At 26.6% G+C, this 12,885-nt stretch overlaps 2 protein-coding genes across 2 annotated transcripts; both read left to right on the top strand.

The window, feature by feature from the left end:
* Positions 1 to 1,912: 1,912 nt before the first annotated feature.
* On the top strand, positions 1,913 to 4,964 carry OCT59_007170 (uncharacterized protein; the record flags this gene model as incomplete). The annotated part of the gene is made up of 9 exons (XM_066146884.1): positions 1,913 to 1,985; positions 2,057 to 2,151; positions 2,237 to 2,309; positions 2,500 to 2,684; positions 2,768 to 2,878; positions 2,973 to 3,099; positions 3,175 to 3,429; positions 3,647 to 4,336; positions 4,759 to 4,964. The coding sequence occupies 9 exons, from the start codon at positions 1,913 to 1,915 to the stop codon at positions 4,962 to 4,964; spliced, it is 1,815 nt and encodes a 604-aa protein (XP_065998527.1).
* Positions 4,965 to 10,142: 5,178 nt separating this feature from the next.
* Positions 10,143 to 12,440, top strand: OCT59_007169 (uncharacterized protein; the record flags this gene model as incomplete). The annotated part of the gene is made up of 5 exons (XM_025333188.2): positions 10,143 to 10,385; positions 10,467 to 10,539; positions 10,640 to 10,815; positions 10,890 to 11,217; positions 11,290 to 12,440. 5 exons carry the CDS (start codon positions 10,143 to 10,145, stop codon positions 12,438 to 12,440), a joined length of 1,971 nt encoding a protein of 656 aa, XP_025174684.1.
* Between the last annotated feature and the right edge of the window lie 445 nt (positions 12,441 to 12,885).

The raw sequence follows: 12,885 nt of genomic DNA, 5'->3' as shown, positions 1-12,885 counted from the left end.
TGTAGCACCAGCATCAATCCAATCAGATCTAATCCTAAAAGATGAAGAAATGTCTCATTGATCCGATCTAAAACCTAAAATAAAGACTAAAAAAATAAAATTTTTTTTATGAAAAGTAAAAATAATGTAGAAAAAATATAACTAATAAAATACACCGTAGCTTCAATCTGATCGTCAAATCTGAAAAAATAAATGGCTAAAAAATTTTTTTTACGAAAAAAAAAATTATAGTAAAAAAATATGCCACAACCTTTAAATCTAAAAAATAAGTGCAAAAAAAATGTTTACGAAAAAAAATTTTAATGTAGAAAAATAAAATGAATAAAAAATAAAAATCGGCACTTACCATAGCACTTACCATAGCAGCACCGCAGTTTCAATCCAATCATCAAATCTGATTTAAACCTAAAAAATGAAAATGCAGAAAAAATTTAAAAAAACAAATTAAAATTGGTGCTTACAGTACCACTGCAGCTTTGATCCGAAATGAAAAAAAAACAGTAAAAAAAATTCAATAATAAAAATAATAATCATGCTATAGTGCAGCACTTACATCAATATCGTAAAAGAATATACTTGGCGAAAAAAATTTTTTTATAAATAGATAATCTAAAAATTACAAAAAAATTAACTATGCATATAGCAAAAAGCTAATTATCTATATCAAAAATATGTTTCAAATTTCCACAAAATAATTATAGTCCCTTTCCGAATGGAATTCTAAATAGAATTCCATTCTTCCAATAGCTTTTCTTTATCGATAATTGCAGCATACGCAGAGCGCCAATCATTATTAAATAAGCTGTGCTAACCGCAGGCCCAATTTACATCATTGTGTTGTAGGCTATAGCTCAAAAATAAACAATTATTATGTGTGAGGAGTTTTTTTTCGTAGATTGGCCGCATCGCGGTTAAAGTACAATGGCTCTTTTTTTTACTTCTAATTTTTTTAATCTATTTTTTTTTCGGTTAAACCGGGAAATTTTTTTTTTAAAAAAAAAATACCGTTTTTTTTCCGGTTCTTATAGACCGAAATTTTTTCCGAAATTTTTTTTTTTGTTTATTTTTTAACCCGAAAAAATTTTTTAATTTTTATTTTTTTAATTTTTTTTTTCAAACTAAATTGATTTTTTTAATTGGTTTTCTAAACAAAATAATTTTTTTTTTAACCATTTTTTTTAAAATGTTTTATTTTCCGGTTTTCATTGTCCGCCTTTTTTTTTATTTTCTTATTAATTATTACTAATAAAAAATACTTTTTTTGCTAAATTTTTTTTATTATTCGTTTTTTTATTGTTTTTATCTATTTATAATTAACACTAATATTTTTAGTTTACCTAAATATAGATCAAAAAATTTATTGTTATTGATTTATTTAAGCTCATTTATTCTTGTTGTAATGCACAGATACAGCTAGAATTTTCGGCTTAAAACTCAGTAAATTGACAATGCACATTATACTGTCGCGCCGTCGGAGTTCAAAACATAATGCATTTAATTAATACTTTCGTTGTAATTTCTTTTTTCGAGTTCTGAAGAAAATTGATGTACGTAATGCATGGTTTGGAAGCCCTTTTTAGATGCATGGATACCTTCGGTGCCCATCACTACGTAAATGCACATAACAATTCAAACAATTTGCATACAGATCACGCGACTAAAAAATGAATGAGATGGGATATTGTTTTGAATATTCTTTGTAAATATCCTTTTTTGGCATTTGGTTACTAGTTTGTAACGATTGTACCTGAATTCATTTATATAAATAGACCGTTGTCAATGCCGAAGAGCAAAATAAAAAAAAACAAACCAAGAAGTTATTTCTTTCCTTTCTGCTTAATTTTAGCTATAAATAAACCATTTTCTGTACGAAAGATATTCTTTGTTATCTACCATACTCCTATACTCTACAATGGCTAATAATATCGAAATACATGACACTAAACATAAAAATGGATGGGTTAATTGGGTTGAGGAAGCTATTGGTATTATAAACTTTATGAAACCAATAATTTTCATAATGTTCAAGAAATTGGTTCCAGCACATTCGGAAAAGTTTATCGTGCGAATTGGAAAAATTCAGAACAATACATAGCATTGAAATCTTTTTCTAATCTTAGTGATGTCGCTATCAAAGAAATAGCTTATGAGGTAATTAAGAAATATGATAATTTCACTACTTTAATAATTTGTAATATATACTTATTAAATTTATATTTATTATATATATATATAGCTTAAGCTTCAAAGAGAAATGCCATGTCGTGATAATATTATTAAGTTTCACGTAATTGCAAATTTTGAGTCAGGTATAATAAAAAGAAATAATTTATTTATCGCACGTGCGATGCAAATTTTTATGTTTATCATTGCCATTTTAAGGGGGGTGGCGATGTATAAGCAGGTTGATCAACATAAATAATTTACAAAAAAGGAAAGTGGCGATGCATCGCACGTGCGATGAATAAATTTACTCTTTCTTTAATTCGTTATCGTTAGACGATCAAGATGATTTATTTAAAAGATATTTGATAGTTATGGAATATGCCGATTCTGGCACTCTTAAAGATTATTTAAAGAAAACTTTCAATAACCTTACCTGGGACGATAAATATAACATTGCGTACCAATTATCTTGTGCCGTGTCGTGCTTACATGATGAAGGGATCATACACCGTGATTTGGTAATTACATTAATTTCAAATAAGAACTAATTATATTTTTTTTTAAATTTATTATTAAATTTAAATATTTATATAATTAATAGCATCCTGGTAATATATTGGTTCATAGAAACACAATAAAGGTGGCCGATTTTGGGTTATCAAAAAGAATTGAATTAGCGTCCAAACAATCAAGATTAGGAATAATTCCTTACGTCGATCCAAAAATTTTTAGTAAACGAAAATATAAAAATCCAATAAAATTTTTCTCATATAATGAAAAGAGCGACATTTACAGTATTGGTGTAGATATCTAGCGGACAATCTCCTTTTTCTACTAAAGAATATGATATTGATTTGGCTATAGAAATTTTGCAAGGTCTTAGAGAAAGTCCTATTCCTGATACATCTGAGAATTATATAAAACTTTATACCGGTAAATAATGTTCTTAATTTTTTTTTTTTCAATATATTATAATTTATTTCTTACTAAATTATATATACTTTTTAGATTGTTGGAATAATGAGCCGAATAGTCGACCAACCATAGGCCAGGTAGTAAAAAGTTTAAAAGCAATAATGACTACAAAACCTATTAGCTTTCAATTATCGGATAAACAAGAAATTAATCCAACTAATATTATTACTTCTTCAAATGCTTCGAGTGCCAGTAATTCATACAAATGGATGTCTCATTTTATAAATTTTAATGGAAAAGATACATTCATCTCTATAACAACAACAAATGAACAAATAGTTAAAGAAAGTATTTCATCCGAAAAGAATTTAAAAATAATAATTAATGAAATAGTGGAACATATCTTTAAATTATTTAATGAAGGAAATGATTCACACAAATATATCATTGATTATTTCAATAGTAATAGTCATAATATAAAATCGCAAGAAATTTATAAATGGTTGTTAATTAATCAAGATGATTTGGATTCAATTTTCTGAAACTTGTGAAAATCTAATTCAAGCGTTTGATCTATTTATTAAAGCATCAGAGCAAGATCATACATTGGCTCAATTTTATGTTGGAATATGTTACGAATTTGGTTATGGAACCGAAAAAAATGAAAAGTTATCGTCTGAATTTTTTGAAAAAGTAGCTAATAAGAATTGCCTGAATTCATACGATGGAGAAATGTCTCATTTTATTCAAAAATTTAATAAAACGAATACGAAAGAAGATAAATTCATCCCTATAACAACAAATAAACAATTAATTAGTAATGAAAGCATTTCATCAAAAGAGAATTTAAAGATAGTAATTAAAAAAATAGTAGAATATATTTTTAAATTAGTTAATTTAGGAAAAGAAGTAACCGATTATATTATTGATTATATTAATAATGGTCATAGTGTAAAATCGCAAGAAATTTATAATTGGTTGTTAAATAATCAAGATGATTTGGATTCAATTTTCTTACTTGGATATTTTAATTACGTAGGAATTGAAACTAGTGGAAATCTAATTCAAGCGTTCGATCTATTTATTAAAGCATCAGAGCAAGATCATACATTGGCTCAGTTTTATGTTGGATTATGTTACGAATTTGGTTATGGAACCGAAGAAAATGAAAAGTTAGCTTTTGAATTTTATGAAAAAGTAGCTAATAAGAATTATCCGTCAGGAATAATTTATCTTGGTTATTTTTACGAAAGAGGTATGGGGATTGAAAAAGACTTAAAGAAAGCTGTCTCCTTATATGTAGGGATGCAAAAGTTCCACTGCTGAGCGGTTCGAGCACGGTTCGGAACCGAGAACGGAGTCAGAACCGAGAACCCGGTTCGGTTCCTAGAACGGAACCGTTCGACTCGAGCAGTTCGGTTCCGTTCAGTTCATATGTATCTTACCGGATAACCTTTTTTCCGGGTAGCATTTAGTTAACTTCTTGGACCGTTCCGTAGAGTCGAACCGCTTGGAACCGACTTTTCGAACGGTTCTACTCAGAAACGGACCGTTCCATAGAACCGAACCGATCGGAACCGACTTTTCGGAACGGTTCTGCTCGGAACCGGTTCCGCCGTTCTATAGAACCGGAACCGAACCGATGGAACCGTCCCCATCCCTATTTATATGAAAAAGCAGCAAATTTAGGAAATAGTTTAGCTCAATATAACCTTGCTATAATGTATATGAATGGATATGGTGCTGATAAAGATGATATCAAGGCATTTGAATTATCTAAACAATCAGCTGAAGAAGAATTTATCGATGGAATAAGAGCATTAGGATATTGTTATAGTTGCGGAATTGGAAGCAGATTTAGGAGATATGGTTGCTCAAAATAATCTTGGTGATATGTATGAAATAGGGGATGGAATTGAGAAAGATATAAATAAAGCAATTTACTGGTATGAACAATCAGGAGATCAAGAAGCTCAGAATAGATTGAAAAACTTAAAAAGTAATTCATATAATTTAATTGATCGCATTTGTAATATTTTTAGTAAAAATTAATTCGTGATCCGCGTAAAAAGTAGAGAATCTAATTATTAAAAACCGGGGTTAAGTTATATATGGTAATATATAATAGCGCGGAATCTGAAGACGCGGCAAATTAAAGTACGAATTTTTTAAATATGATGTAAAAACTAAAACCATTAGCATAAAATTATACCATTTGGCTAACTTCTTACTAGAAGTCCGGTAAAATTTTCAATAATTAGAAATAACTTTCCTATGAGCCTAAAAGTAAAAATCCATTATTCGCAACGTTAAAAATAAGGCATTTTTTACCTTTAAGCCTATAAGTAAGTCATTTATAGTGCTCAAAAAATTTACCGGACTTTCAATAAAAAGTAAGCCAAATAACATAATTTGATGGCAATAAACTTAGTTTTTATATTATATTTTAACAATTAGTACTTTGGTTTGCTATGACGTCAGATTCTACGCTATTATATAATTACCCCGATTTTTGATATAGGACTCTCTACTTTATTTGCGGATCACGAATTAATTAAGATAAGATTTATTATAATAATTTTACGTAGTTATGTTTTTAATAGAGTTTATGTAAATGTCTATGACCCTATGCTGTATATATCCAATATTAATTTTTATATAAGTCTATAATATATGTATATTTTTATTTGATTAATTATCTTTATATAATTTGTATTAATATTTTATATTATTAACAAGAAAAAAAAAATTTATATCGTATTCAAACGTAAACAAATAATCAGTGGTTTTTTTTGGAAAATTTGACCTTTTTTTTTTTAACTAGCTTTTATAAATAAATGATTTGTCTTATTTTTAAAAAATCTTAGATAAAGATCTTTTCCTTATCTTGAAAGGGTTTAGAATGGTAAATATTTAAAATATTTTTAAATATGACGAATAAATTTGCAACGTTTCGCGGGAAATCTTTAATATTAAATGGATGAAGATCAAACCTTTTTTTTTGCGTCCACCAGTTAGCACGCTTCGTAAGAGTTGAAATTTCTGGCGTTAAAAAAAAAATCACCAAATAGACGAATCACGCGATATTTGCGGTGGCGATCAACAAATTAACCAAATACTTTAAATACTTTTGATAACGTTGCAAAAAAATTGGCACGGGATTCCAGCAAAAAATTAAGTTGTTCTTAAATTAGAATAATAAACACGTCAAAATCCAAAAATACTATCAAAAGTAATGAAACGCTAACAGTTCTGAAAGTTATCTGATTACTATCGCAATAAAATAATTAAATTGTTAATTAATTTTCATTTTCATCAAGACTATCGCAAGATTTTTTTACTAGCGACTTCATATTTCATATGAATATTTCTGTTCATACATCATTTAGTCGAATTTATATGAATATTTGGTTTTATTTTTTAATGAAGTAAAATTATTTTAATAATATCTTTTATAAAGTAAACTAGACTAGAAGTGCGATATTCTGATAAATCCGATGAATGGATTGTGATATCTGATGGATCTGGAAAAAAAAATTAAAAATTCAATCGTTACGGCCGGATGATTTAATAGCCGAAACTAATAAAAATTGGTTATTTAAAAAGATTTTTTTTAGATTTTTTATTTTTTTTATTAAAAAAAAGTGTTTTAGCCGGATAATTTGATTACCACTAATTATCGAGCCAAACGTTTTTTTAAAAATAATTAAAAAATAGTTTTGTCTAAATTTAATAATTGTCGAATTATTCTTAGCGCTCGGATCAGAAAGTCATTTCCTTTAAAATAAACGAAGGTTTCTTTTTTTCTTTCAGTTTTTTTTTTGTTTTGGAACGTTACTGACGTTCCTTTTCTTTAGGAATGTCTTTCTGGACCTAGACTTCAGCTTCTTGGAACTGGACTTTAGAATTGTAAGAACTAAAATTTTTTTTTTTGTTTAGGAATGTTAATAAACATTAAACCATTATTAACGTTCCTTTATTTTTATTTTTATTTTTTTGTAAGAGTCCCCTAGACACTTTAGAACGCAAATGGAAGGTGAGGTTACTTCTTTTAACGTTAGTAAACATTACTAACGTTAAATTTCTTTGGGTTTTTTCTTTGTAGGAACCTTCCTTCTAGTAATATTATAGGAGCTTTGGGAATTGATAAACGTGACGTAAATACAGATCTGAAGCTTGGGACGTAACAAATTAGTAGTAACTCCAAGAATATTAAGTTAAAAGACAAATGCTTTGCAACAATTTTAACCGATGTAAAAATAAAATTGGGTGATAAAGGCTTTATAATAAATATATAAATTTAATGAGAAATATGAGAAATATAGTACAATCATGTTTTTAAAACGAAACTTGTTGCCACTGTTTCCACTACGTTTTGTGTAAAACATTTTAATAAAAATTTAAATTATAATATCTATAATATGAAATGCTCATGATGACAATGGAATTAGATGGACAAGACGAATGGGGGAAAATTTCAGTAGATAGATAATTGGACCAATTATCTATATAATCTATATTCCACCTATTTTAGGATTATTAATTCTATTATAATCTCTTTTGGTCAAACATTTTGACACGTAGATAAAATATTCTGTAATATTTAATAATTATAAATTTAACGAGAAATATGTAAAATATTTTAAATCAAGTATACTTGGTACTTCTACCAGTTTTATCTTTTTTTTTGGATAACCATAAAATTTGGCTCCAATAAATTAGTTGATTAAATAAAATGTGACTAAAATTATGTTATTTAATATATATATAGTATATAGTATAAATGGTATCCGATCAAAATCTCGACAGTCACTACACAAGATCGACAACAAAATCTCGAGTCTCGACAATCCAAAATTCTGACAAGTCATTATATCGACAATTTTGTAAGTTGCAATATGTAATATTTAGTTTAAATGTGATAAATTTTATAATTTTGTTCTAAAATTGTCGGGATAATCAACTTGTCGACTTGTAAATATTTCGGATTGTCGAGATTTTGTTGATTTTGTTGTCGGTCTCGTTCACGAGATTTCGTACCAAAACCGTTTAAACATTGTATATAATTAAAGAAATAGGTGTGTAACAGTAACGTTTAGATTAACCTGTATAAATAATTTTGAATTGCGCGAAGCGTGATTCGACTGCGCCTGATCTATTCCATAATTATTATGGTTTGAATAATTTGATTGGCTGAAATTTTAATCGGATATTTTTTTTTTTTTGCTAATTGACGAAAAAAAGCTTAATTTGTTTTACTAATCATTGTTTCATTTTCGGCCATTCAGGATGATGCGATCGACTGCAGCAGGTAGTTATCCGAACGTTTGATTTTAAGACTTCTTTTTTTAGACTAGATCTTTTTTTCAAACCGGATCAATTGTTATTTAATAATCGTCTTTTTTAAGACCTGATCTTTTTTTAATAATATTTTTTTTCGATCACTTTTATCTTTTTTTTTTAATATTATTTTTTTAGCTTGTTAAAACCGAGATTTTAATTTTTAATATTTTTATCCTAGTTTTTTTCTCTTTATAATAATCTATACTAAATATATTTTCATGTAATTTTTCATATTTTTTTATGTATAAGTATATTATCGTTATTAGTTATTTCGTCTTTAGGCTTAGCCGCTTAAGATCGGTGATCAGATCTTTAATGTACAATAATTAATTATTATTTTCTAAAATCCATAGTAGCAATAGATTTCACTAAACTCAACCGAGGTACTCATTTATTACATTAACTTGCTCTCCACATGATTAATTTTACTAATAATATTAACAACTTACATTAATAATTTGTAGATAACAACTCAGTCCTATAGTAAGCATGATTTTATAATTTTATTATTTTTTTTCTTATTATTTTACTAATTTGTTTTTTCTACTTTTTTCTTTTTTCGTTCTTTCACCTTTTAGGTTTGGATTGGCGGTATAATCAAAATAAAATATTTTTTATTGAATAAATATGCTTTATATGATTTTTTTTTTATTATTTTTTATTTTTTTACTTAAAATAAAAAAAAAACATGTTAATATTATAAGACCTAATTTATCTAAATATAAAACAAAAATTTTATATTGATTTGAACTCATTTAATCCTGTTGCAACGCAACTGTCGCAACAGGCTACAGCTAGTTCTAATATACATTTTAATCGGTTGTTGATTCAAGTTACTCAAGTCACCCATTTTCTAATTTTAGCATGACACAGTGTATAAAAACGTGGAAAAACTAGTACTCTTTACATACTCCTCCTTTACTTTTGCCCTCGTTAATGACTTACAATTTTACAGATGATGGTAATTATTGACATCAAATCTCTCATTTTCACATTATTAATTTAAAGTGGCTCTGCTCTTCAATTATGCGCAATGTAAAAAAACGTAGCAAAAAATATTCTTGTACGTCTCCTTTACTTCACCTTCATTGTTAGTAATATGAAAAAAAAACATAATAATGAAATAGTTTTAAAATACGTTATTGTAAAAGAAATTTCCAATATGGACCCACACTTGAAAAAAAGGAGAAAAATAATCTTATAAACAAATTCACGAACAAAAAATTCTTAATTCATTATTAACGCAGATGCAGAACCACAACTCCACAAGATTCATAATGTGGCGCAATTGGCTTTGTCTTATAATAAAAGCGAATACTTGTGTAATATTTGACCGCCGACGTAAATAATAAATAGTGGATCTAGAGAAAATATAAAAATATTTTTTAAATCAGATATTGGTTATACTTAATTTATATTCTTTTATCAGCATATATTTAATCCGTCGATCATAATAATAAAAAGATCGATAGGTTTGGTTAATGATATAATAGATTTCTTTTTAAATAAATAGCGTATGAATTTGGTTATGCTTTAGTATGTAAAGAATAAATTATTGCGATAAATTATATAATATATTTGTTCCGAACTCGCAATTAAATTATAATCGGCAATGTTACAAAATTCCTTTTCTGTCATGTGTTACCAGAATTCATATAAATAGGATTTCATTTTTTTCCGTACGACAAATAATCTTTGCTGTCGTTCATACTTCCACAATGTCTAATAATATCGAAATGCAAGACACTTTAAATAAAAATGAATGGATTGATTTGATTGAGGAAGCTATTGATAAAGAATATTTTAAATGTTATGAATACAATTTTAGTAATATTCAAGAAATTGGTTCCGGTACATTCGGAGAAGTTTATCGTGCAAATTGGAAAAATTCTGAACAATATATAGCTTTGAAATCTTTTTTTAATCTTAATGACGTCACTGTAAAAGAAATCGTACATGAGGTAATTAAGAAATACAATAACTTTATTACTTCAATAACTGTAGTATATACTCATTAAATTTATATTGATATATATATATAGCTTAAGCTTCAAAGTAAAATACAATTTCATGATAATATTATTAAGTTCTATGGGGTTACAAAATTTGAGTCAGGTATATAATAAGACTATCCAATGATAAATAATATGTTATTTGACTTTTGCAAAAAAAAGTAATAAAATAATTAATTATTTCTTTTATTTAAACAATCAAGATGATCTATTAAAAAAATATTCAATAGTTATGGAGTATGCTGATTCTGGTACTCTTAAAGATTATTTGAAGAAAAACTTCAATAATCTTACCTGGGATAATAAATACAACTTGGCGTACCAGTTAGCTTGTGGCGTGTCATGTTTACATAATGGAGGTATCATACATCGTGATTTGGTAATTATTTTAATTTAATTAAACGTAAATTATATTTATTATATAATTAATTTTAAATATATACATTTTAATAGCATTCTGATAATATATTGGTTCATAGAAACACAATAAAGGTGTTATCAAAGGGAATTGATTCATTATCCAAACAATCAAAATTATTTGGAATAATTCCTTACATTGATCCAACAAGATTTGGTAAACGAGAAGACAATAAAAATTTAACCCAAATTTTCTCATTTAATGAAAAGAGCGATGTTTACAGTGTTGGAGTACTTTTATGGGAGATATCTAGCGGACAATCTCCTTTTTCTACTAAAGAATATGATCTTGATTTGGCTATGCAAGGTCTTAGAGAAGATCCTATTCCTGATACACCTGATAAATATATAAAACTTTATACTGGTAAATAATATTTAAACTTTTTTTTCAATACATTGTAATATATTTCTTAAATTATATATTCTTCTTTTTTAGATTGTTGGGATGGTGAGTCAAATAATCGTCCAACTATAAACCAGGTGATAGAAAGATTAAAATCAATGATGATTACAAAAACAACTATAATAACAGAAAATTATCATATTAAATCAGATCTTCAATTATCAGACGAGCAAGATATTAATCCAACTAATGTTAATACTTCTTCAAGTATCAATGATTCATACCATGGAGAATTATCTCAAATTATTCAAAATTTTGATAAAATGAATATAAAAGAAATAGCGCCTACAGTATCAACAAGTGAAATGTTTAATATAATTAATTCTTCTGAAATGAATTTAATAATTAATGAAATAGTAGAATTTATTTTTAAATTAAACAATAGAGGAAAATCAGCATATGATTATATTTTTGATTGTTTTAATGATCATAATATAAATTCATTTGAAATTTATAGCTGGTTGTTAAATAATCAAAATGATTTGGATTCTATTTTCTTACTTGGATATTTTAATTATGTAGGAATTGAAGCTAGTAAAAATTTTGATCGAGCATTTGATTTGTTTATCAAAGCATCAAAGCAAAGTCATATATTAGCACAATATTACGTTGGAGGATGTTATGAATTTGGCTATGGGACTGTAAAAAATGAAAAGCTAGCTATTGAATATTATGATAAATTAGTTAATAAAGAGATTGCGTTAGGAATATTTAAAATTAGTTTTTTTTATGAACAAGGTATAGGAGTTAAAAAAAATTTAAAAAGAGCTGCTCATTTATATGAAAAAGCAGCAAATTTAGGACATAATGTGGCTCAAAGTAATCTTGCCATTATGTATATAAATGAAATCGGTATTGATAAAGATGATTACAAGGCATTTAATTTATCTAAACAATCAGCTGAGGGAGAATGTTTGAGTGGAATAAGGGTATTGGGATATTGTTATAGTTACGGAATTGGGACTAATATTAATAAACAAAAAGCGTTTGAATTATATCAAAAAGCAGCAGATTTAGGAGATATGTATGCTCAACATAATCTTGGTGATATGTATGAAATAGGGGATGGAATTGAGAAAGATATAAATAAAGCAATTTACTGGTATGAACAATCTGCCAAACAAGGATATCAAGATGCTCAAAATAGGTTGGAAAAGTTAAAAAAAATAATTCACGTAAATTAAGAATTTTTTTATTTATATATTTGTGTCGTATTTTATAATACTGTATTTTACGTATTTAATTAAAAATATATATAATTACATCGCAGTTCGGCCAATAACTATTATTTATTTATTTTAACTATAATTTTTTCTTTTGATTGTTTTATAAATCAATAATTTGAACACGAATCAATTTATAAATTAACCTCTTATTATTCGTTATCAACGGTCCAATTAAATGATTACCATTTTACGTAAATATTTTTTCAATCTTCATAATTGACATTAAAGTTTATGTTGCATTTTTTCAGAATAATAAAATAAGACTCCGCAATTACAAATGAACTTTTATCAGGGGTTAAAAAAATATTTATATGATATTAATATATTACACTTTCTTGAGTTTTTTATATTGGTTCTTCCATTTGGACATTCATGATTATAAAATTTATAATCGAAACAAATA

The sequence above is a fragment of the Rhizophagus irregularis genome, chromosome 15, assembly GCF_026210795.1.
Source record: "Rhizophagus irregularis chromosome 15, complete sequence".
NCBI lineage: Eukaryota > Fungi > Glomeromycota > Glomeromycetes > Glomerales > Glomeraceae > Rhizophagus > Rhizophagus irregularis.
Note: the sequence above shows the minus strand (reverse complement) of the source record. Positions and strands in the feature narration are given on the sequence as shown.